The following is a 26933-nucleotide window of genomic DNA, read 5'->3' on the forward strand; positions in this document are numbered from 1 at the left end:
ATACATGCAACAAGGTATTTAGGCCTTAAAGACTGGAATTTGGTGGGTTATTTGGTGAAAAATTAGTGTAAATTTATTTAGAGAAAAATTTATTATTTAGTGAAAAATAATAAAATGCAGTTTATAATACAATATCTGATCTAAATCTTGATTAAATGCAAAGAGTTTTTTTTAAAGAGCCCGTTTTAAACCAAAACACTAACCCTTCACCAACAGGTGAATCTGGAATGTGGCATCATGCAGTTCTGTTTCCCAGATGCTGCTTGGTGTTATTCAGGGGAATACTGCATCTGAGAACTGTGTTGGGAATTAATTTCTTCCAGGTGGTTTGCTTCATGAAATTGATTTATTAGGATCGTTAATCTAGGCGCCACTCTGAAAGGGCCTGTGGCGCACAGTGCTTGTCGGAAGTGTTGTCTTTGTGTGGGATGTGTGGATGGTGTCGGGGAGGTTGTGAGTGGTGGGCCGTGTTCCGCTTGTAGTCTGTATTACCATGAGGCAGTACTGGAGCGACACTAAGCTGACTGGCCGTGGCGGTGAATCGGAGCAGAGAAGCTGGTTGATGAAAGTGGAGAAGTGTGAAGTGAATGGAAAGGAAGCAGAGAGCCAGAAGCTTGCGTTTATTTTGCTCCATGTTATAAAGAATTTAGGAAAATGTGTTCAACTAAAATCCGTTTCACCTGTTTGGTCTGTAGAAGCTCAGTAGGCGACTTTTTTTTCCCAAGTGTCCCAAGGCTAAAAAATGGTTTTCTAAATGCTGTTGTTTCAGTTGGGACAAGTCATAATGGTAACCAGTAAATGGGCTTTGAAATGGCTGATTAGTGAATCTGAATGCAATATTGTCCAATTATATTGGAGCATTTGGTTTTTGCAACAAGTGATCCTGAAATTACTTGGTGTATAACTGATAGTGTACAGCCATTGGGTTGAACATGGTGTGAAGGGAAGGGGGTTCCTCTCTTCCGCCTGGATCTGATCGTGGAGGGAAAGGAAGAAGTCTGCGAGATTTGAAAAAGAAAGCATAACAGCGTGGTGCAAACTGTATTCAGGTGTTGCTTATAAATATAATTTATTACTTGTTTAAAAATTCTTTCTTACACTTTGTACATAGACTTGACAGAAGAGATGCAAGCATTTGCAAGAAACTGAGTTCTGAAGCGTGCCAGAGGAAGTGACCCACACCATCACTATACTGAAAAAGTAAAAAGAATGCAATTGCTAGCACTTTTCTGTTAGTACATTTTATAAAGGATGCCAAGTTTGCATAGTAGACACAGCTTTTGAAAATCAGCCACCTATTACAAGAGGGAAAAATAACAAAAAACTTAACTTCCAAACAGGTAACTTGTACTATAGTTAAATATATTGAAATAGAAATGGTCAAATGTCTGAAATTAGACCTCTGTACATCATAACTCATTTACATCATTATCTAAAAATACGCCAAATGTTTTGTCTGTTTTCAGTTTCCCTTTAGTGTATTTTTCAGTCTCGGTGTTGAGCCACATGCATTCTGCCAGATGTGAGTGTTTAAACATACAACCCAAGCAGGTACAACATCTGTTGCCAAATAGACCAATAATAACAGGCGTAGCGGCATAAGAAAGAATCCAAAATAAACACATTTGTCCTTTGAATGATGTGTGATGATTGTTGCTAGATGGCTGCAAAGAAATACTCTGAATCTGAAACTAAGAGGCTCTTGGTTTCTCTTGGATCTGTATAAAACAGGATTGCAGTACCAAACCCTAATTGTTATGAACAGATGTGTGTGGTTCAGATGCTGTGCTAAGGATTCAATGGTGTGTGGGATTGAACTGCACATTCCAGCATTGTGCGTGGTTTGTGGTACAGTTGTAGTCTGTGAGTTAAGGTCCGGGAAGGTGAAGGGAGTCTGTTTCCTGTCTACGTGTTATTTGACACTGACACATCCTGTTCATTTTATGGGAAGGTGGTCCTATTATTTTGGCTAGTGAGTGCACTTATATCTATCCCAGTAGTCCAGAAACAATGCTGGTACAGAAACGTGGTCTCTTCCCTTGACAATGGCTTCACCTCCAAGTCAAGACGTCCGACTAACGAGACGTAAAGACATTGGCTAATCACAGTCATCTCAAAGAAGGCGAATGCCGTTGGACATTTAGCAATCGTCTTATTTGATGTCTTGGTGTATTAAAAGTACTGCTTTTAAAATTTTGTAAAAATGGCAACTTGGGTGATGTGCACAGAGCCTACTTTTTATGTGTTTTTGAAGAGTGTTAGGTTTTGAAATCCTCTGGAAAGTTCTGTAGGAACACTGATGCATAGAACTTTCATCTGCTGTATGTTTAAGCACATATAGCAACTGTACACCATTTGTGAATAAACCTCATCCTGAAATTCAAATAACTGTATGAAAGACTATGTTTAGAGCCCTTCAATCATTTCAATACAACAAGAAAATTGTAATACATTAGTTAATATTGTAATAGTTAGGGTTGTGGGAGTCTGTTGCAAGCTACCCAGCCATGTGGTTGAACTTGATACCCTGGCTTCTTTCAAGAAAAGTTGGATGAGATCCTGGGACCAATGCCCTCCTCTCCTTTGTAAGCTTTCTTATAGGCTTACAACTGCTTGCTCTGTTTTAACTGTCTAGTCTCTTCTTCAATGATGGATAAGTGTTTGATTGTATGATTTCTGACACTAACCTATTCTCGCTGTTCCCCAACCTTTTTGACTCTACAACACAAGGGCCTGGAATCTTCCAGCAAAAGAAACCTAAAAGCTCAGATTAATTGTTAAACCAGTCTGGCAAAAAGTCAGTTAAATTCTTAGATTTAACTCTTCCAAGTGTTGCTTTTTTTGTAGGATCGTTCTGCTTGCATATCTTCAGAAATGGTTATAAATAGAGAAGGGTTCTTAGAAAAGTAGTCTAATTTTGAAATTCTAAGAAAAACTAAAAACTTTTACTTATTGCAAGATAATTCATACATTGGGTAACCATTAATTCTGCCTGGCCACTGTGTGCAAGGTGTTTTTTCCCTAGCCATCTACCCAGGTATTGTCTTAAAGTGGCCGCTAATAGTGTTTTAGATGCACAATAATTTTGTAAGCTCGTGAGGCTCGTCTTTATTGATAGTGATGGTTCACTTTGTTTAGCTCAAAATACTGTAAAACAGACAACTATAAAAGTCTGGGTTAACAAATTGTGACTTTTCAAATTGTTTATAAATCAGTAATCAAGAAAAAAATAATTATAATAAGAATAATAGTAAAAAGTTTACAGATACTGCATTGAACTGGTATATATATTTACAGGTCACTAATGGATCTTGTAGTCACAGAGTGAACAAGTCTATTATCTGTAGCTGTTCTTCCATTGTGCCACTAGGTGGCGACAGCAAATAAGAAAATACGGTATAAGGAGCAATGAAAATACAACCATGATATAACGTAGCATAAAAATACTTTTAACAATGAAAGAAAATATATAAATAAATGTGATTTTTTTTTATAAACGTATTGCGTACAGATGTAATTTCAGGTTAATGGAACATGAAGAATGAGGCGCAGGAGACTTTAAATGCCGTATTTGGTTATCCTTCAGACTTGAAGCTGGGAGGCATGTCAGGATTATACCACAAGTTCTGTTTCTTTACACACTTCCACAGCGAAGAGCATAAATGCACTAGGAATCGGGATTAGGAAAGTTCATCCACATATATGGATAGCAGAATAAACCGTTCCCTAGGAAACTGTATAAAGAACCAAACCAACCAAAAAAATTATCTGTACCAAGGAATGTACAGCCCAGGCTAACAAGAATATCCTCAGTTTTTTGTTGCTCAGAATCACAGATAGCGCATGATTTGAATTTCATAAGCTCATAGAGAGGATCTTTCTCAAAAAAATGAAAGACCTTTTGTTATTTTTTTTAAGAAGAAATGACTGGTGGGGATCCATGAGTGTTTGTGTGTTTTCTGCCATGTTGTCATCTTCTCGCAAGTTCTCCAGCCACTGTCAGTGTTCTGTTGCCAGGGAGACCACCGTCTCATGCCTGCCCATTTCCTCCAGGACAGCCGCCAGCGTGCTCAAGTTCCCATCAGGAAAGTGCTGTGCCTCCCAGAGATCCAGAATGACTCCAGTAGGGCTGGATTTGGTAGCAAAGTAATTCAGGTACCTAGGAGAAATAAAATGTTTTTCGTTTGGTGATGAACTGGTTGGAAGTTGTAAAGCAACTGCATTTTAAAAATTGTGTACATATTCGCAGTGCATTAGTGTTCTTTACTAGTTTTTGGGGGTGCTATTGAGTCCACACTGGTTTGTTCAATAAGCTTTAATATGTTGTGTAGATGCCCTGCATCTCTCCATACAGACACATTGTGGACATGGGAACAGTAAGTGTCATTCTTGGGGGTTTTATTACTTCTTTGCAGAAATAATAGTTCACTGTTAAGCATACTAACCACTGTTCGTCCAGGACTCTATAACTTAAGTAACTCTCAGTAAAACAGGACAGTTAGGTCCTTGTCAGAGATCCCAGTGACCACGAAGGCACCAGTGTGCTGGAGCTGTTTCCCCTCACTAGGGCACAGCACTACCTAGTGTGACACTTGGCCAGATAAGAAGAGCCCCTGGGATTGCAGTAAGGCCACTCTCATCACCTCATCGTGTGTGAAAACACAGAGGCAGGCCACAAGCTGACGTTTGAAGTGACCTGTCCATGGGTAGTGGGGATAAAATGTAAATGAGAGCAACAGAGCAATGAATGAAAAGAAAAAACAAATTGTAGTCCAGGAGCTAACGGCGATCAATCCTAACAGAAGAAAAAGTATGCAGTCACCATAACTGCATATAAACATTAGTTCTCTCTTGATTTAAGCAAATCTTTTTCAGCTAGCTCTCCTCCATCTTGCTTGCTTTGTGGCGCAGCCCAGAGGGGACGGGAATAAGATGGACGCAGCCCAGCCTCCCACCCGCCTGTCTGCCTGTCAGCACAGCTCTGAGCTGAGAGACACAACTGCTGCCACCGATAAAAGCGGCCCCTGCTGAGATGTGAGCTCAATAGCTGAAAACCAGTTTGGTCTCTTCGCACTGCAGCTAAACAGATCGAGGACCCACTCCTGCCTTTTTTTTTTCATTGCTACCGTCTCCATGTTAAAATATGTCCTCTCTGTGAATTGGAGCTGCTTGGAAGGATTTGTTTTTTCTAGAAAAAAATGAAAATGGCTAGATCTCTGACATGCTGAATACAAGCAGCACCCTTTGTGAAATTTAAAAATCACCTCCTCGCTAACTGTGAAACTGGTCACAAGAAATTCCCATGCCTGCTCTTGCTTCTTCTTTTGAGGGGGTGGTTAGTGGTACCACTGGGATTTTAAAACTGTAAAAAGAGGGTGAGAAAAGCCCTGATTCTGCAAGGACACTGCTGCAGACGCTGCACCTGCTTAGATGCAGAAGAGAACTCAGACTTGCAACAATAGCAGTTTGCCTTTGTAATAACTGCCAAATTCTGAACAGATCCATATAGTCATGGCAAATGTCTGTTGATTTTATCCGAAGATCTTACCTCCTGGTCTGATGGAGCCCTAGTCCATCCAGTCTAGGGATTAGGAACCCAAGCCTTAATCATCGCCACCCCCCCTTCCCCCCTTCCCCTGCAGCACTCCAGTGGTCTTTGTGTACTGGCCTTACCTGTCCAAATTCAGCTTATGCGCCAGCATCCTCCAGTCATTGCCTCTGGTCTGTGGGGCGTCCAGACTGCCACACAGCTTCTGCCGGATGGAGAGGGGGATTCGGAAAGCATTTGGTCCCACAAGAGTTGTTATATTGCTGGCTGGGTCCATGAGGGATGTGTCAATGCTCTGAGTGTCCTGCAATCAAAAGCACCAAGTACTGGAATCAATCATTTTGAGTAAAACAGTCTGTGGACCTCTTTAATGTCAAGTGAGACCTTTCTTAACAGGTGTGCAGTTCAGTCTGAGGACCAGTATGGTAACCAAGGCTCTGCTACACGACAATGGGCTGGACTGCTGATACAAATAAAGGGACTGGCCTGTTTTTTCAATCCATTTTAAAAAAATCAATTTTATTTATTTATAAATAAATAGGATGACCTCTCACAACTGTGGAATAGGCAGTTAGATGGTAAGATGGTCAAGATATCTATCTCCACCTTCCTAAATTGCATCCTGTTAAGTATGAGTATGATTCTCTACATTTTTCAGAATTGAATATCCTATTCTAGTCTTTATAATGCATGTACTGTATTGTGCACAATCCCTGTAGTGGATACTGGTAAGGATATTGTCAATTTTACTGTAGTTTGGCCCTGTTAGTTTGATAGTTCCATCTTGATTGACTCTAGTTTGATGCTGAACATTTTCATTGGTAGACATGATGAGATGAGATGAAACTTTCCACGTTTCCTAAATAAAACACACCTCATTACAGTGGCTCATCAACTTTTTTTTATACAACACAAAACACGTTAATCGGAATGTGTGACTCCTCTGCACCGATTCTGTTAGAATTTACATCCGAGATGAGAAGCATCTGGTCAAGTTTGTGTTTTTCCATTACCTTTCATTTTTTTCTTTAACAGATTACAGTGCTCCTTGAGAGCTGTTCCCTGTGCCATCACTGCACCCACTTATTCTTTCAGAATGTTGGCTCATTCATTATTTAACCAGCTGTGACCCAAACTGAACACTTAGACCCCAGGTTCTGATGGAAAAAACATTGCAATTTTCCTCTCACTTTAAACAGACGTCCTGCAGCCAATTCAAAGTGTTTTAGACATAATTATCCCTGTGCAATTGCATTTAAAATGCCCTATAAAACCTGTAAAAGCACGATGCAAATCCAAACCAACGGGCATAGATGTAATGTGTTTCTGGATAATAAAACATGATTCTAAGGAGGGTAATCTTAGAACATAAGGTTACAAACAACAGGAGTCTGTCAGTCAGCCCTTTTAGCACATTTGGCTGATAGAAGCTATTTGATCCAAGGCTGTCATCAAGCTGGTTCAAGAAAGAAGTATTGACTTTACTAACATGGCAACTTGTTCCAGATTCCAACAATTCTTTGTCTAACTAGGTGTCTTCGCTTTTTAAATTTTTAGTTTTAAATGCACTTCCACATACAGTAGTTTCCACTGGTTTGTATTTCACTGTTGATTCTGAAGAATTCCGTCATGTTGACTTTGTTAATGGCTTTGGGGACTTTGATTACTTAAATCAGGTCCTCCTTCATTCAGTCTTCCAACAAGAAGGACATTTTACAACTCCAAAACATAAGAAAAATAACAAACAGCAGCAGCTTCATTTTCTCCAAAAATTTAACACTCAGATATTCCCGCCATCCCTCTTAGATTATGAAGACAAATCCCTCTTCCCTTGTGCTAATGTCACTACACTGCATACTTCAGAACTTGGAGTTGCCTAACGTTGACATGTGAGTGAACCCTCTGTCATTCTGAAGGAAAGGAAGGGAAAGCCCAAACATGATCAATCCAGGCCAGTGCTCCTGAGCATGATCAGGCCTCATAGGAAATGGAAGGGAGCTGCAGGTGTGTGAAAGGGCACACGCTTCACATTGTTGTGCCACATTAACATGCAATCAGTCTTCCACACTGAATCAAAGGACATCTAATGGTTTCACCAACTCCAAAGCATGTCTGACCCCTGCTGGTGTGAAATCAATCTGAGAAGGGCTTTTCAGTGCCACACCTTGAGGGTTCAGCATCAATTCCTCCTTCACCACTGTATAATTTATCAAAACTACATTTTTTCTACCTTCTCATTCAAATCTCCAGGCACTGCTTGATAATAGATGTCTCAGGAGTTCATTTGAAATATTTCCATGCCGGAATCCAATACCAATAAAGTATGTTACTTTGATTCAAATTGCTATTAAACTACTTACGTAAAATTTAAATTATTAAGTTGTACAATAAAATGGTTGATTTTTATCTGAAGTTTGATAAAAATTGGTTTTAAAGGAACAGGTAGGAGCTTTTTAATTTTCCAATCATATTACAGATCAACAGAGCAAGAGTCAGATTTTACAGAATAACAGAAGCATGACTGGTGATATGCTGGAATGGGATCAGTTGTACGATGCTGACAGATGTGCATATCCATGAATCATTCAGTGCTGTACAATAGGAAGGCAAATACTGCCACAAAACTAAGGGACATCACAAATAAACTGGACACTCCTATATACAGTACAGTACATTATGGTATTTCATCATACCATCATCAGATTTTGTATCGGGATGACCATAACATCTTGGCATGAGCATTCAGTTAATAATACATCCTACAGACAGCTTGGGATGAGGCTCCTTCTGCAGTGCTGACAGATACCGTGTATAGTGTTTTTTTTTTCTGTGTGGATCTCTCTGAATACTCCCCTTTGAATGACACTAACTGCTGAGTCTTTCTGGGCCCCTGTAGAACACACATGAAAGAAATCGGATTCAGATATGCTAAATGGTCTTACTTAACCCCTGTCAAGTTCCGAAAAGAAGGAAAGTTTTGAAGGGGCCTGTACTTTCAAGACTGCTGGCTGTACTTAATAAAAGAAGGCTGCTGGGTCAATGAAAGAAATCCAAGATGTCTCTATTGTGGCAGTTTTTCAGATTTCAGCAGCTACTAATTAGCCCCTTTGGGCAAGCGAGCCATAAAACCTCCCGATGTGAGCAGTATCAACAGTCTGGCATGCAGAAGCGCCGGGGCAGTACACAATCAATGACACGGACCACAGCAGCCCCTCGTGAACGAACAAGACTTGTTTTATCAACTGTGTGAACTGGGGCCGTCTGGGAGAGAATCAGCCTCTTCCCCTCTCCTCTCTCAAGGAACTTGCCCGGCGCCAGAGACAGGTGAAGTACCGCAGGATAAAAGAAACCGACATCAGCTGAAAGATGTAATGAGCTTGTTTAGCTCTCAACAGTGTCGGTTTTCATTAATACACAGTAGGCGAGCAAGTGGTAAGAAGATTTAAAAGTATCCAGGTCAATTGCTGTATTTTCACATACTGTATGTACAGAATATATAGGATGCCTTTTTTTGAGCGTGTATGCTTTCTAACCTTAGAATGGAAAGCTGCTTTACAAACGGCTCTTTATAGGTCATAACACAGCGCTTTCTTTTACCAAAGTTTCAATCTTGCTTTACTCTTGTCATCCTAGTAATACAAAAGCAACTGTTGGCGTCAAAAGCAGAACTATGAACCTGGGTAGGAGTAAGTAAAACACTGGCGGGTTCTATATTGAGCGTTAGAATTCAAAGACTCGTGTTTAAGTGTGCCCTCATATATTGGGAGTGATGCCAATACTATTGGTAGAGCAGTTGCTATTGCTGTTATCAGGATTATTATTGTCACCACTATTACACTCATCAACATCAGTTCAACAGCTACAGGGGACTAACAATGCTACGCTGCTAGCAGACACAGATGTGCACTCCGAGGAAGGGTTAGTATCCAGGAAAACCACCCCTGGGGAGAAACCTGGGGCTCTGCAAGTCAGCCTCTTTACCTCTGACAAGGTGCTGTTCAGCTGGAATATCTGCCCCTCTCCTTCCACCTGCCTGACGCACAGTTTGCAGGCCAAGTCCGCGGTGGACAGGCTGAACCGCTCCAGTGTGAAGGTGCAGTGCTGGTTCCGCTGGGATCCGCTCCAGATCTGGTAGAATGGAATTTCCTATGAGCACAGAGATGAGAAGACCCACATGAGAGAGAAATTCATCCCACTTTTCAAATATAAACACTTCCTTGTGTTTATCGACAGACCTCTTCTGCTCCAGAACACGTAATTCAGTATTCAGAATTCGTCTAGCTAATCTGCAGACAGGAGTAGGTAATTAGAGACATTAATATCTACACACATACTGCTCAGGCTTGTTAGGCTTCTTCCAGTGTCTAATTGGAAGAAAAAAAATGTTAAAGACTAAAGACTGACAATCTATTTAACACACAAGGGCATTTTTTTATTTCGGAATACAGTTAGAAATACAAATTCCTTTTTTTATAATTTGTGTTTCTCTTCAAAAATATCAGATTAAAAACCACAGCAAATTAATCAACAGAGAGCCATGTTCACATCTTTCCTAAAGATGGCCCTGGCAGTCTGGGGTAGGGTAGAAGCCCAGGTGGGTCAGAACCACGTTCTTGTCTTCCACCAATACAGATCACTAAAGAGCAGAACAAACTTTAAATGTTATATACTGTACAATACCGCACAACTTGAAATAACAAGGAAATGAAGTATGTCAAGGTACTATTGCAATGTAAAAAAGCCCATCTGAGTGTATATAACATAAGTACTGAATATTTGTTTTATCTTCTTGAGAGAGTGGCAGTCATTGCAAATTCTTTAGTTTTGGTACAATATGAAGCAAAGACTCAGCTGGTCTTTTCTCGCTTGACTGGAATCACTCAGCGCCTGCCTCCTGTTCCTGTGTGACCCACGCCCCTTCCCCATTGCCCTGGGGGTGGCTGGTTTGTGACGCTACCTGATACTTGGCCAGAAGCTTGCTCTTCCAGAGGGAATGTGGGATGTCATGAATGGACAGCCGGAGGTTATGGGTGCTGTCCTTGAAGTGAAGAGTCTTTGGTTCATCCAATAGCTTTCCACCCATCTGCTTCTCCATCTGTAGAACCTCCTGCATGACACCAGGGCGGCAGTGTTAGAGTCAAGTCTCACCAGGGGTCTCCGAATGCCCCTCTTCCTGGCCTGGCCATGCTCTCCTCCCCCCTCCTGCCTTGGCATTGAAAAAATTGTGGATGTCACCCAGCTAAAACCAGCCAGCATGGCTGTTGTGAAACAGAAAACCAAAGGCTAAAAACAAAGAGGGGAAAAAATTAAAATGCTCTTTTCCTTGCTGACTGCACCACCTAATCACATGCCAAAAAGCCTGTTTAAATCGTCATTCACACTCCTGATACTTGAGCCTTTCTCTCCCACATGCAGACATACAACCACATACATGTGCCCCCTGACACATTGCCATTACTGTCCTCACTTGATATAATATTGTAATACCATTCCAAACAACACCCCCTTGTGGCAGAAGGACGAGGACTCCCAAACATTTAGCAGTGAACCTCCACTGAGGAGAAGTGAGTCCAGAAATTACCTTATAAACAGCCAGTGAGAAGTACTACAACGAAGAGTGACTGGACAGTGAAATGGGATTTCCTAAGTACCAACGGAACTCAGGTGGACCCTAGAAAGTCACCACCACACCAATAAAGCCTATTTTTTGTACAGTGTATTCTTACAGGTCTGTATTTGTGTGTGAAATGTTAATGAATCCACATCATTTTATAATTGTTACAGGTTGGTTTAAGTAGTAAATGCATATATTTTAAACTCCTGTTGTATCGAGCTGATTCCCATAACAAGCCAGTATTATGAGTTGCAACACACAGCCAATGACTGCCAAGTCATCAGATATACAGTACAGCATGTGTATTTGTATGCGTACAGTATGTGTATACAATTAATGTCTGCTTTCCACAGTGTTTGGTGTTGTGTTACAAATCTTGCCCTTACAAAAAGACTGCTCGTTTTAATATGCTCATTTACTGTAATAACATTTTACTTAGTTTTCTCTGCTTCTAAAGTTGGGTTTCATAGAACTGTTAAATATTAAAGAACACTAGGTTTGCACTGTATATTCTACATCCAGGATATGTGACGACAGAGCGTAATTGATCTTGCTGTCTACATGCAGCAACCTGGCAAGCAACAGCTGTCAGACATGCCAGTCAATGGTACTTGACTTGAAGGTGTCAAAGAGCTTGAAACTTGTTTATCAACAACTATAAAAAGCAGAAGAAAAAATAACACACAGCATGATTTAATCAAACCATTCTCCGTATAGTAAACAAGGCAATGCTTAGTCTCAGTGGCAGACTCAGTGTGCTCTGCTCTGCCTCTTCCTCCTTGACAAGCCAAAGCTTGTTCTGTTCCCTACTCTGCCCCCTCACAGTGCCACTGTCACCCTGTCATCATGACAGGACTCCGCTGTCTCTGCTCCCTGATGAAGAGGCTGGAGATAGCAGCTGCCATCAAGAGCTCAGCTCAGGAAATGAGACGGTGGGTGATGGAGGCTCTACAACACAACACACAAACCCGCCTCACACAGATCTTTGCAAATGACAGCCTTTTCTACAGGATGCCGAGACTGAATCCAGATCCAGTCCAGCAATTGCCTCATGACCACTGCATATAATTTAAAAATAATACTTGGGAGAATGCTTAGTCTCATAATTGTTGCTCTATAAAACTCCATGTTCTATTTTTTTTATGTGCATATGCATCAGGATGTTCTAACTGCCTCTCAATGTTATCATTCAGATGGCAGATGAACCCAGTTTAATTTAATTAGCCAAGACGAGTGCACAGCCCCGCCCGCGCTACCTTGAGGGCGTCCTGAGTGTCGTCCAGGCAGTAGACGCGGATGTGGTACTCCAGAGTGCTGCAGGTGATGGGACCGAAGATGGCCAGCTTGAGCCGCTTGGCAGCCGCTTTGCTGATGGACTGGCCCACCAGGCAGTAGGTGCTGAGGGTCTCGGTGAGGATGTGACACGCCTCCATGTCCATGTGGATGTAGCAGGGGGTGGTGAAGTTTTCCTCCCCGACGACCACCACGTCCTGTGGAAACACACGGCGTCAGCGGCTCAGGGTCTGCAGAAGACCAGGGACTGACACCCACAAACCACAGGTTCTACTGATCAAACGCATTTTCACTGGCACCAGGAAACATATTAAATATTATTAAGGTATAGTATATTTATTTCCTTGCTTTATTTGTACATTTTTCAAAGGGTCCTCCTATAGTGTAATCTAGTGTCATCACACGATGGACAGGTGTCCTCTCCAAGATTCTGTCTTGCCCTGTGTTCTGTGCTTCTGAGATGCCCCAGCTCTGGGCTCTGTGCTCCGGGCACTGGACCCTGGCTCCAGGTCCACCGGGAATAATGGATGGATGGACATCTGCCTGCTGCCTCAGGTCATTGAACATCTTAGCAGTAGAAGTGCTGGGTTTAGCCGCATCCAGAAGAATTGCCAATGGATGCTGGCCATATTAATTGCAATCATATAAAATGTATTCTTTTTTATCTGTGCTCTTCTGTACAGATTCAAGCTGTGATGTTTTTCCCTGTTAGTTGTACTGCTCCATTATTTATAATCAGTATGTCTGCATAAGCCAAGAGATGTCATTAATTTTCCCTGTAACACAAGCAAAAGGAATTAAAACACTTAAGTCTGGTCATTGTACAGTAGCATTATGATTGGTCATTAGTGTCTCTTAATATGTGTGTAGAGAGGCTGAAACAGCTATAGCAGGAATAATGGGAGAAATTGTCTAATGCAATGTCTAATTTGTTGGCTATATTTATTTTTTTCCTTAGTACCAAAGCTCTTGTTAAAACACACACATGGACACAAAACAAAATTAGTTTTTATTTGTGCTGAAAAGGTGCCAAGTGTTTTATTACATTTACTGGTGTCATCTACTGTATATGTTGTGTCAGTTTGTGCTAAAATGAAATACAGGAAGAACACTATTCCTTCAACTGGCCTCTGTAGAAAGTAAGATCAGAGATTGATCTTTATCTTTATTCACTTCATTGTTTCCCATCACAGCTGTGATCTCACAGGTCCTTAGTGATTGTCCTCTGACATGCTCTGTTTCTCCATTCAAGTTCTCTGACCGGTGGATCTTGCCAGGCAGCTGGCTACAATACTGTCAAGCACCAGGTATGTTTATTCTTATCTTAGCTAACAGGGTTTTCAGTAATCTCTGCTTCACTAGGGTATTACTTGTGGAAGAAAGTCCACTGTTAACTTTTTAGTGCAGGTGTACATTAGCACCATAGTCTATGTCTCAGAAAGAGTCTCAGAAAGACTGGGAGTTGACAGTGGAGAGACCTCAAATTCCCTGATATCCTTCCAACCCTGCATCTTAACTATATCACAAGTGAAGGCAGGTGGATTAGTCGCCAAGAGAAAAAAGAGCAGCTTTATTTTGATGTTTAACCACTAGAGGTCAGTGTTAAGACTTTCAAACATCTTTTTAAAATCAGTGACACTACAGAATGATGCAGTGGAATACAGCAAATTGATGGTATAAGTGTGAATTATTTTCAACCGCAGAGTAGACAATTCCTGAATGACTACTTAAGATTTAGGCCTCTCTGCAGGGGGGAAGACTTCTTCAAGGGATTATAAAGAACAGCCTATGAGAATAAAAGAATGAATTACAGTATCTTTCAGTGCAGGCAAAACATAAAATTACAGTTGCCTTGTATGCTGAGATAAATGACTAAATATAGTTATTGTCAAACTGAAGTGTTGCTCTTTCATGTATGTCTGCAAGTTTGTTTGACTGCAGAAAACAACTTTAAAGAAAATTCCAAATCTAAGACTTCTCTTTTTTTAATTTCTGCAGGGCTTCTAGTAACATTTCTTTACAGGTTAATAACTAAAAAAATAAATACTTGCTGCCTGCTTTTTCTTTTCATCTGTCTTATTTACATATAAATGAATATCCATTGACACTATTACTGTAGTATTATTTTCAATATGAACTGGGTCACACGCTGTCATTAAGTAGCTAAAAATACAGCATGAATGCAGAAGGGTTAGGCTGTAATTCCTTTGGTGCTTTTTCTGTGTACAGATTTTAAACAAGCAGACAGTAAACTGTGTACACAGATCTGTCATTTGTTCAGGGCCAGTAAGGAGCAAAAGGCTACGACAGGTGAAGGGGTATAATCCAACCTCAGACACAGGGGCAGCAGCACGATCCCTCGGCTACTAATCTTTTGAAATCATTTTTATTTCATGCATGAGGCTCCACAGAGGAGGTGCAGCCATAGTAAGGCACCCCCCCTCACTGGATCTCAGTGGGATGTCAGTGGGAGACCTATGCTCTGAAGCAGGTTTCTAGTTTCCAGGTCCCCCGACTGGCAAGCGCACATTTGTGAGTTGGCATTTCCTCGCTGTGAAATGGGCTTCAGGAGACAGAATAAATATGTGTTGCAATCAAAGCATATTATAGTGTGCACTTTACACATTGGAAAAAAACATCTTCTAGACTATAAGAGAAACTTCTCAGAAGGACAATGCTGTTATCCTAATGGTTTTTTGATTAGTAAGGCTCACAGCTCTTGCGGCCAATTGAACATTTTGCAATTGGTACTTTGACAGCTAGAAAAGTTTTATAAAACAATGCTATTCCATTTGGTAGTCTAGCAGTGTAGCTAGTAGTGAACAGTAGTAAGTAGGTGGCCACCTTACATTTGTCCCTCACACCTACTGACAAAGATGTACCCTGGTGCAATGGCAGCCAGAATATTGTCTGAATACAACAGGCAAGACCCACTCTGATGCTAACCTGTGGCCCTGCAGCCCTGGTACTCTACCCCTGAACTGGCCTGTGGGAGGGTTACTAACAATGACAAGAAGAATAAAATGAACAGGCAGTGCATCTATTTCACTGTGCTATTCAGATGCCAGTGTGTCATCTCTGGCCTATCACCTCTTTGTGCTGCGCTGTTTCTGAGCCTGGCCTATTGTTTGCCTGGAAATAATCTGGCTTTAGTCTTTGAGTTTGACATGAAAATTCTGAGATTTGAGAAATTGAGATTGTTAACACTCATCAAATCAGGGGTGGATTTCTTTAGTCAGCAAGTATAAGATTCTACCTCAGTGGTCTTGGAACAGACTTCAACATTACAAGGCACTACACAGCCCTGCTTTTCCTTTTTAAGTGATTTAAGTGCAAAACAGTAATGCACCAGAGAATTTTTTGAGTCATGCTGGAGGTAAATTTCATCATTCCTACAAATCCCTAAACATTTAATTAAGACTCCTGCAATCAGAAACACAGAAACAGTGGCAAAGAAAAAAACAATTTGATATTTAAGAGAGACAGGTATGTCAAATTTCTTTATAATAATTCCTTTCAATAATCTGCAGAGTCCTAATTAGGATACTGGCCTTCTCTTTACCCAAACTTGCACAGCAGGTTTGTTTTCTCTTTCGTAAGAAAGTTGACTTTTCTTGTTTTTTTTTTTCACTTTATTGTCTCCCGTTTCATTTCTTATTCTCAAAATTAACATAACCCCCTGCTGTGTCTCGGCTCCAGGACTTGCAGTCACAGCCACCTCCCATTCATCACACTTATGCGAATATACTATTCATGTTAAGCTCAGGAGTCAAAGATGTGACGATGGGGATGCTATGAGTTCTCATGTGCTGCTGAAGTGGAAGGTACATGTACAACACAAGATTAAATGACAGACACAACGAAAGAAGGAAAACGCTTATAGCAGACATTGCTTTTTTTGAGGCTTAGTTCTTAATACCTAACACCGTATCAACCAAAAAAGATAGCTGAAAAGCAACAACTAAGCATCCCAGACTGGCAGTGAAGCTGGTAATGCATAAAGTGAAGTGCTATAGAAAAGGAAAACAGCAACATCCTTTCCGTAAATGCTACCAAACAAAAGTGCAGAAATGTGTTTACTATCTGCGCATACAATAATTATTCAATGTAAATTGAATAATTTACATTGCAAAATGCTAAATGCTCTCCTCCCCTCTCACTCATAACCCAAAATATGTGTTTTTATACAAGTTGATAATCTGTATTGTAAATAAGCACAAATTAGCAGTAGATAGATGTTAGAGATGGAAAATTAACAGATTTAAAATAAAAGCACTACTTTGGTTTTAAATGAAGACAAAACACTTGACAGATGGCAGGGAAGAGAGTCTGGCTGTATACAGTGGGAGTTTTTTGATTGTTAGGAAAATGTGTTCCAAGAAAACATACATCAGGGATGTGAAAGGAGGAATACAGCAAATTCCAGACCCTGGGACGGGTTGACCGCTCACCTCCCACTGGCCTTGCTGCGATTGGTTCTTCAGCTGGACCTGCCAGTCCTCAGCGTTGGCCTCCGCGCAGTGGTGCATGGTCAGGATGACCGGGCGGGTCAGCAGGGCCCCCAGGGGCCCACAGCTCACCACGGGGCTGAGCGCAGTCTGCACGTCCTCCATGGGCGGCCTGGACAAGGACAGTGGCACTGCTGAGTTCCCCTCCTGCGTGTGGCAGGAGGGGAACTCAGGCAGGCAGGGCCGGAGCCTGTCTCTGTGTGTTACACTCTGCCTGGCAGTCCGGACTGGCCAGTCTGGTTTGCCGGCGTAAACGAGTTTCTATCTTGGGCTGGATTTGCTTTATGATTTAGCAAAGCAATGATTTAAATAAGGAGCTAAATGTTTTCTTTGGGTACACGTACTAATTCGATTACAAATCCCAGGGCAAATTAATACTATAATCAGCTCTATACAAAAGTTGTAAGCCTATTTCTGTCTCAATTCAAATTCACCCTTCACCCCTCCTGGTCTGTAAGTACTCCCTCACTTTCTGCTTCATTTTCTGAAGCTTTGCTGGGAAATGTGGGAAAGTGCCAAATTTGGAAAACTGTAAAAAACCACAGGGGAAATTGGTAGGGGGGTGGCATTTTTATTTCATTTTGTCACACATTCAGAAGCATTTTAAAATAAGGTTCACAAGTGTTTTCTATTTCACTCCCCCTGTCCCTATTATGCTGAGTATAAGCTGCAAACTAGCTCCATTTACATTATTCTCTTTTGTGGTAAGCTAGCAGGGCACCTACCTCATGTTGTCTTTTCTATGAACTGTCACATACATTTCATACACTCGTCCCTGGGGAATCGCCCCTGCTGGCACCAGCAAGCTCACCCCTGCAGGAGAGAAAAGCACACTGGCACTAGAACACAAACGCAGAACGACTCTCAACCAGGCAAACAAAACGCCAGCCAGTTTCAGAAATTAATGTCTTCCTGCATCCCATGCCCTTTGCGCAGATATTGTTTAGATGAGTCAAACATGAAAAATGAGAGACGCACTTTTTAAAAAAAATTTAAATATTTTTTTTGCATTAAAAAGGCAGGCACTGGTCGTCTCCTAGCTCACTGTGGCATTCGAGAGAACACATTGATTTTTCATGTCCTTGTGCTGAATATTTCAAAAGATGACATTTATTTTCAAGCACTGTGGTGTCGAGCTGTAGCTGTGAAACCGAAACAGGGCAATTAAAGCGAAATTGAAATGCGGACTTTTTTGTATTTTTTTTCCCCAAGACGCATTTCAGGAGAGTGAAGAAAAACAAATGAATTCATTATTTCCAAGACACTGTCTTTTTTAAACAAAATGTCTACAGAAATTAACTGCACCAAATACTCCTGGAAAGATTTTGAAAAGTACTCGATGTTTTAAGAAACCTAGGCTAAACTTTGAACCAGAGGAGCATCAGGGTGCAGAAGTGCTCCTCTGGGGATTCACTGTTCAGCAGATTCTGTCCGGTGGGTTTAGAGCTCACACTTGTTTCAACTTCAGCCTAAGACAGGGTGGTTGTCAGTAAGTAGACAGGTACAAATGTAGGTGCTGAACTCTGCTTTGCCTCATCTCTCTGAAATTTTGTGTCACAATGTAAACCCTCTCAGGAGTACAAATCTTTTCAATCTCAGTTCCACTCCTCCATTCTTCTCTAGAGACTTTTTCTTTTTGTTCAACTTCTCCAAAACATCCATGCTTGTAAACTTGTGGCACAGCCCTCTCATCCCATGTTCACAGTGCAGGGCAACACTGCCACACACCTGCACCCACACTGCAATGCCTGATCCCTCTGTACACCAACAGCACCGCTTGAAAAACCGGTACCAGAGGCCAGTGAAGGTTTTAAGCACTGTTTGCAGTCAATTTAATTCCCTCCCTCAGGGAATAATATTCATTTCTAGATCTCAAGCGCTGCGCAGCGATGTGCTGCAGCTTGATGGGAATCTGAGCTTGTCTGCTGCACAAATAAAGGGTGACGTTTAATAATAAATGTGCTCGAAATACATTTTCCAACAATGGGAGTACTAGAACAATTTCCTTTCAAATTTGAACCTGAGGTGCACACTCATTCCAAATACAGTATTACATATGCAGAGCAGTACCTTTAATGTCATCATTTGGTCATTTATCATGAAACGTTATTACCTTTACCACACTAGTTTCTATTCTTGGCATTTAAGATTACAGCACTCATTAAACTGCTGTACATGATACATACTCTACTACATCTAAAGGTAGACCTGGAATGCCTAATGGTTAGAGAACGAGATGCAAAAGCTTAATTTTAAAAGTAATGTTTTGAAAAATATCTAAAACCTAATTCTCCATACATTAATGGATTTCTGAGGCAAAGTCACCGGTAGCCTCCTGCAATCCACTGATCTGCTCTCAAACTACAGTAAGACTGCAATGGTCAGGATACTGGAAAAGGGAGAAAGGTGAAACAACCTGTTCTCATTTAGATCTCAGCACACTTTTTGGAAAAAAGAACATACCCAGGAGCTAATGTACCTGTCAAGCTTGTTAATACTTGCTAAGGCTATAACAACACTCTTGGTTATTGATTCCTTGCAAACACACAGTGTGTATGTATTTCAGATTCTGCTGCTTTCTGATTTACATGCATTATTCCCCTTGACCCCTTCCCATTAAACAATAGCAAAAAAGATGAGGATGACTTTGGACTTGGGCACGACTTCAGCATTCTTCTCCATACTAAGCAATTTGCTCAAGGAAACAGACTTTCATGAGGGGGTAGAAGTTCAATTTCTGTAAATGCAAATACACCAGTCATCTGCTCCAGAATGTGGCTCCTCTGCGTGCTGCTCAGTTGCAATGCTCAATGTGATAAAGTCAGCCCTATTTAACACATTAGTACAATTTCCTGTAATGGGAATTTATGTGTCAGGTTGTTATTTATGACACTGCATTATAAACACTAACTTAAGGAGTGCTGAAGCTGTATTGAGCTCCTGGTATTCTACACGTAGTTCATTAACAGTCTAAATCTCAAGTATAATCTGACTAAATAAGACATTGATAAAGTCAGTGCTTACAGGCTTAGAGCTGGAAGCAGAATTTTAAAATTGTCTCATGAATCTGATCTGGAATTTAAATTAATTTGGAAATTTCTAACACATCTACTATTAAAAAGTGGTTACAATTTATTGTATGTTAGAAGATACTGGTGTATACTAATGCTTAAAATATATTGGGCATAAACTCCATTTTGTTCAGCTCTTAAACCAGATAGTGTCTACTGTTGTTTTACATCAGTTGTAAGTAATTTATGTTTTACTTTGTCAGTTTCTAAAAGACACCATGATAAGCTGCATACAATTATATTTAAAAGCAGTCAAAGGTAGACATACTTGCTCCACTGTTAAAAATTATCTGGAATAGGAATGTAAAATTTAATATGTGTGTTTTTAAGTTTGAAGAGAAACTGCTGTATTGCAACACAAACATTTCATTTTAGATGGTATATTTTAGCAGAAAATGCATGTGAAAATATTGCAAATTCATTTCTTAAGCTCCATTTAATTTATATCATGATTTGGGGTTTCTGCACCCAGGGGAGCTGAAACTAGACCAAATGCATAGGTATAGGAGCTTTAAACATTTAAATGTAAAAGCTGCAGAGTAAAAAACTCTAAGACCAATCTCTTGGCATCTCTTACTGGGGAAGTTTTTTTTTTCTACCACGGGCTTTAAAAAAAACCACAGCACTGTACCCCACAAAGCCTCTGAGCCATGTAGCCACAGGACAAGGACACTGCCTACACTTGGGAAAAGCCGAGGACACAGGGTAGAGCCAGCAGCGGAAAAGAGGCATTAGTTTCCATTAACGAAAAAATAACATGGAATTGATCACACTCTCATGTATATACGATTTATGATCACACGGTTTTAAGGTTACACTGCTTTAGCTACGTGAGAGACAAAAACACACTATCATCTTTAGATGTGCCTGAATCTGGAGAAGAACGGTAGCACTCAAAGAAATAAATGGGACTGGAACATGATCTACTTTTCCCTGGAGCCTCAATAACTTAGAGAACATTTTCCACTCACAATACAGCAGGGTATAAATACAGTTGATTCTCTCTGTGCAAATCTGGTACAATGCTGCACAAGCAGTCAAGCATCCATGTACAGAATGTACTGCACTCGACACTTCCTCTGCGGAAGGTGCAGAGTTCACTGTAACCTACAGTACACCCCTTTCTCAGCTTCAGGTCCGTCACAGTCTCAACATATTTTGTAGTGAACTGAAAGTATTTGCTTTTCTATTTCTTAGGCTTCTCCCTTTTTAAGTTAAATAGTGGGTGACATGGTTATGGAGCAGAGAGCCCGGAACCTGTAATTTGTACATTATGGTGCTTATTATCTGCTGTGTTCACTGTTAATTAATTAGATGGGCTGTCTGCAGACAGCAACAAACCAGCCTTTCTGTTTTTCTCTTGACTGGGTAAACAGTTGTGAAAAGGATGTCCCGGACTTTGCAGCCGAGGGAGAGCCCTCTGGTAGCTCTGGTCTTCCCACGCACCTGAGTTTGGGATGATGAGGTGGCCACCCATGGAGTTGAAGGAGCCGACGGCCGTGCAGGAGGGGTCGCGCTGCCGGGCGAGGCTCTGGTTGCGCAGGTTCATGGTCTCATTGTCCAGCAGGGACTGCGTGACCTTGGGCGACAGCTTGGAGGAGAAGTCGGAGAGGTCCTCCTGCGGGGTGACCAGGCCAGAGGAGTTGTACACTTTGATCTTCAGGTTGGGCAGGGGGTCCAGCAGAGGGGAGTTGGTCATGGGGATCTTGTCGGAGACGTCGTGCAGGGCGTAGACGGGCCCACGGTACATGGCGGCCGCGGATGTCAGGTCAGGAGGGACAGTCAGCAGGTCCGCTAGGGGGGCAGGAGACAGCAGGGTGGGAGAATGTGATTCCCAGCAGTGGAGGGTATTCTGCATTGGTTCCCAACCTCTCGGCAGCACCAGAACATAGAACACACACACTGAGCTAGGCTTCAGCTGAGCCCGCCACTCTTGGCCTAGTTTTCTGCTTTAGTAACAGAATATTAAAACAGCCAGAGAATCCTTAAAAAAACAACCTTCTCAATCTCTCCTGAAACTTGTGGACTTGAAGACTAGCCTTGTCTACAGCTGCCCACACAGAATCCTCTTAATCTGGCCTTACTGAAATCACAGCTCCAAGTCCTCTCCTTTCTGAATTTTGTGAATTTTCAATTTGATTCAGATACCAACTGGCATGGGGATACATTCAGTTTGATTCAGATACCAACTGGCATGGGGATGAATGCATGAAGTACTTATTTTTTAATGAGTTTATCTCTAAAGGGTGTACAGATGAACGCTTAGAAAAAAATAAAATTCTGCTGAGTGGGTGCTGAAAGCACACAGAGTGCTATTGAACTTCAAACTTGACATTATTCATCACAATTATTCTAAAGTGGCCAGGATATGAGCCAATTAATTGAATATCATGAAGATCATTAATTCTCAGTTCAACAGCAAATGTGTTCCAGGATTGGTGTGCTGAAATCACAATTTGAGTGATTTAGTGCTGAATATGGATAACATGAAAATGGATGTCAAAAACTGGACACCCCATTAGCTGGCAGAACAGTTTAGTTTAGCCTTTCATTGTTCGCACTCTGAACGATGACAGGCCAAGAGCAGACAACAGAAACACAGATCAGCATGAAGGATGTGGGTTTTGCCTAGTGCTACTGTTGGCCAAGCTGGTCAATTGCTTAAAGACGCTAGTGGCATCACAAGTCTTCTCCTTCATGCTCTGGCATCATGCCTGGTTGACTCACTAAACCACCAGAGATGTGCAGAGTGTTTCATTTCTGAAGCAATTAAATGGTACTGTGCACCATCCCCAGGAATAATGTCTGCATATTATATTCTGTATAACTATGAGGGCTTCCCAGAGAGGCTGGGTAGCAACAGTTCTAAATGCAGGACTTACGTCACTGGGCACTGAGGTATTTTAGTTTCACAGCAGGTATCCAGTCCATTTTTAGCTAAGGTAATTAGAAATTGAGGATTTGAACTACTTTTTCCACAGAACACATGGTACAAATGGAATCAATCTCTAGTTTACTGTTTCAGGACATTTTGTGCTGTTCCACACAGAATCATTCAGATGGTTTTCTGACGTGAGAGCTGCTGTTGCCTGGTAGCTCTGAAATGTGCTCATACAGCTAAAATTCAATTAGCAGTGAGCTCAGCCGCAATAATAAAACATAATTATTTAAATAGTAACCCGAGACTTTCCTCACAAGAGAATGCCATGTCTGGGTGACGTGCATTCGAATGCATGGCTGCCTGAAATGCCACCAAGACCAGTCTGGGAGTCAGGCATAAATTACATCTATTTCACACTTGGCTTTCATTTTCAGTCTTATTTAACAAATAATTGTGTATGTGCGTCTTCCAAAGGCCAGTGCAGGAAAGTCTCTGGAGGGAGAACATGAATAATAAAAATACTGTAAATACATATAACATTTTTTTACCTAATAAAAATTACGCCTTCTTTACCTGAGGGAAACAATTCATGATTAATAAAGACTGTTTGAGCTCTAATCTGACATTTTTTATCTTCATGTAATTTGACTTTAGTGTCGTATTGGGCAATGAAATTGCATTTTTCTTTTGCTTGCTGTTTAATTTTCCTTCCAAAGTGTGTGACATAGGGGAAGAACAGGTCTCCTTGCTTCGATAACCTCATACAAACTCTCAAAGCACAAAATATCTGCCTCTAGCATTCCGAGCCCTTTGCACAGAAATTCACTGGGTTTCTGTGAAGCAAACTTGGGGCTATAAAACTCTGTTTTAACAAGGAGTGACCCCTGACAGCAGTGAAAACTGAAAATATGAAAGGTGTTTATCTGACAAGGTGGGGAAAGAAGCAGGTGATCTGCACATCCCTGTTAAAATAGAACTGAAGAGAAAATGCAGGAACTGCCTGGATCTGGTTATAAAAATAGGTACAGTATGTAAAAACACCTGTGCCTGTGAAATTGGGAAAGGAAAGCAGTTGTGTTTCCACAGGACTCTTAGGACATTTGCAATTAAACAAAAAGCACAAACAATTTGACCTTCCTAAATCTGTAATCTTTCTTATATCATCAGGAAAGAACAGTTTTGTAGAAGTAGAGTCCTTTCTTACCTGTTCTAGCAGTCTTGATATTGACAGGCTGGAATCCTCCGTTTAAAGCCGAAGAGTCGATGATGTCCGAATCAAAGTCTCGGTGGTTTTTGCGGTAAACAAACAGCGCCACTATCACCGAAATCACCAGGCACATGATCACAGCAATGACAATGCCAACATAAAGGGCAACATCATCTGTGCTTGGGGCAGCTGGAGATATGAAGGACAGAGGAGGCCATATTAGTTCAAGAATGATTGTAGGCACTTAGGAAGACCATATCTCAAAAGTAACCATCACATTTCAGTTTTGTCGCTATAACATTAAAAGTGACCATTCAGGATCAATATCATTGGCAAGGGAAGTCTCTTGATGGTGAAAACATAATGAGGCTGTTTATTATAGGCTCCTTATGAGCCTATGAGGAGAAGATTTAAGATTTTATTTCCACTTCAACCCTGCGCATCCAATTGCTTACCATGTATGTTGGCATCACTTCATCTTCAAACAATCGGGATGCTCACGGTAACATGAAAGTATTGTTTGAGAACTCTGTCATAATGGCACTGATGTCACACTTGTTGTCGTAATTGCACTGATGTCACACTTGTTATCACAATGGCAATGATGTCACACTCATCAATGGTTAGAATCTCAAAGGTATTGCCTCAGACCAATTCCTTTCACACAGTTCTGCACTACAGATGTAGAGGTCACCAAACTTATGTGCCCTGGTTCCTTCAAATTGAGAGCCAGACTTTTCTTAAAATACAATACAGAAATTCTTGTGGCTGTACTTTTAGCATCTCATATTTTAATGTTTTTTTTAATTCTGGGACCACCATCAGGTGCCAGAAATTATTTCTCATCAAAGCCAACAGATAATACAAACAAATATGAAATAAATCCGATAATTCATGTGCTTTGAATATAAATTCAAACAGAAGTCAGGTATTAAAACATTGCAAATATGTACATGTTACAAAATGTTACCAATATGTTGAACAATAAATTAGAAGCTGAGATTATATGATGTTTTGCCCATCAGATGCAAATCACAAGACCATTAAAGAAGGAGTAATGTTATGAAAAAGAGGTTTGCAGGTGCCATCAGTAAGGCGCTATTCTAATAATTCTGTCTTTTTCCTTCATTGGATCAACTCAACCTTCTTAACCCACTGCATTCCTGGAACATCCTACACACATCTGTTCTGGTGGGAGATAACGTGAAGAAGCCAGCTGTACCAACGTTGCAGAACTGAATGAACAAAACGACGAAACTGTCGTGATGTCCTTCATATAACCCTGTCAACTATTTGTAAAAACAAAACGTGTGTGAAGGCAATTCTACCAGTTCGGATGCACTGCCTCTGATCTGCCACCTGCACCAAAGGCTTTGTTATATTAAGCAACGACAATTAGAGCCTCTTGAAACCTGGCTTTGATTTCTGCTACGGAAAAGCCGATTCTGTCTGAAAAGAGAATCCGTGAACTGATCTCACTTGATGGTCGCAAATCTTTTTAGGTTTCCAAACTTTAGAATAAACCCCAGTCTCTACATTTGCTTTTTACACTGTACATGTTTCAACACTGCAAAGTGCTGATGTTGGTTAACAGCAATATATAATGTGCTGACAAGCTGAATAACACTCTAAGGTTGTGAAAGTGTACTAGACAAGACTGGAATTACTGAAACTAAGTTAAATCCACATGGACAATTAATGTCATAACCAATGCTGGTCTACAATAATTCCTCTTGCAAATGTAACACATTGTCACTAGTTGAAGGAAATAATTGATGCCTGAAGTATCCTGAAAAACAAGACCAATGCAGTGACAGCTGAGGTTTCCAATCCTGGTCCTAGAGATGTAAGGAATCTTTAAATGTTCAGCTCAGGTTGCACCAGGCCAGATGTGCTTGTTCCTTAGGACGTTCCCAGTTACGGTCAGCTCAGATAACCCACTAATCCCAGAACTGGAGATCCCTCCACACTGTGCCAAGCAGAGATCAGCATTGTCTGAGTCACTTTGGTGCACGAAGATGTTTATTTTTAAAACAATGATGCATTAAGGTGTCATACAGTATATCGTCTTTTTAATCTCATCCTGAGGAGTTCTTACTATTTAATTTGACTTGCTTAAAAAATGTACAGCAACTCACAAAAAAAGCACTTGCGTTGCAAAGGTTCTGGTTAAAAGATGACAGGTGCAGTCCAGCTACAGAGGTGCTCAGGATGCCCTGTCCTATGACAAGGCTGACCAGGGAAGCTGTGGCTAAGGTGCATGGTGGAAGTTAATTAGCATGGAAAGTAATTATAATAGTAATGAGAAATGTCAGAATTCAATATAGGAGGCAATATGAGTGTAACTTAACAGCTCCAGGTAATGATTTTCACTTGTAGAAACTGTTAGTAGAAAAACATCCTCATGTAACACAGCGAACAAGATTGCTTTCATTATTCCAGAGAGTCTTTGGGTTTTTATTGTGTTCATCAGCAGACTCCAATCCTTAGCCTTCAGCTTCTATGCTGCAAACCTCTTAAATTTGTGGCTAAAGGTCACTTTAACCTTAGGAGGCTATGAAGCGCTGTATCTCAGAACTGTAAGAACAATAACTACTCCATTTACAGTCCCAGCTCTGAATAGCCATTGAGTGAGGCCTGTGACCAGAGGGCAGGCCTGCAGGCTCCGAAGACTGAAGCCACTCGTACTGCTTGACACAGACTTAAATTTATGTGCAGTCTCTTGGCTTCCAACCTTTTATATTTTAATCATTAAAAGTACTTTAAAGAATGCAATGCAGATGGTGAAACAAATGGTGCAGAATATAAATA

At 41.0% G+C, this 26933-nt stretch overlaps 1 protein-coding gene across 1 annotated transcript in view; it reads right to left on the bottom strand.

Annotated features, from left to right (window-relative positions):
• Positions 1 to 1055: 1055 nt before the first annotated feature.
• The window catches only part of LOC148838163 (netrin receptor UNC5C), a 178758-nt gene continuing 152880 nt past the window's right edge, over positions 1056 to 26933 (bottom strand). The window contains exons 9-17 of the mRNA XM_088911356.1: positions 24120 to 24311; positions 21481 to 21828; positions 17689 to 17776; positions 16907 to 17075; positions 12419 to 12652; positions 10506 to 10655; positions 9530 to 9694; positions 5674 to 5852; positions 1056 to 4159 (exon numbers count right to left, since the gene is read on the bottom strand). Of these exons, the coding sequence (XP_088767482.1) occupies positions 4000 to 4159; positions 5674 to 5852; positions 9530 to 9694; positions 10506 to 10655; positions 12419 to 12652; positions 16907 to 17075; positions 17689 to 17776; positions 21481 to 21828; positions 24120 to 24311 (1685 nt within the window). The 3' untranslated portion in view covers positions 1056 to 3999. The remainder of the gene's footprint in view (positions 4160 to 5673; positions 5853 to 9529; positions 9695 to 10505; positions 10656 to 12418; positions 12653 to 16906; positions 17076 to 17688; positions 17777 to 21480; positions 21829 to 24119; positions 24312 to 26933) is intronic.

This window comes from Atractosteus spatula, chromosome 3 (genome assembly GCF_055471065.1).
Source record: "Atractosteus spatula isolate fAtrSpa1 chromosome 3, fAtrSpa1.hap1, whole genome shotgun sequence".
Classification (NCBI taxonomy): domain Eukaryota; kingdom Metazoa; phylum Chordata; class Actinopteri; order Semionotiformes; family Lepisosteidae; genus Atractosteus; species Atractosteus spatula.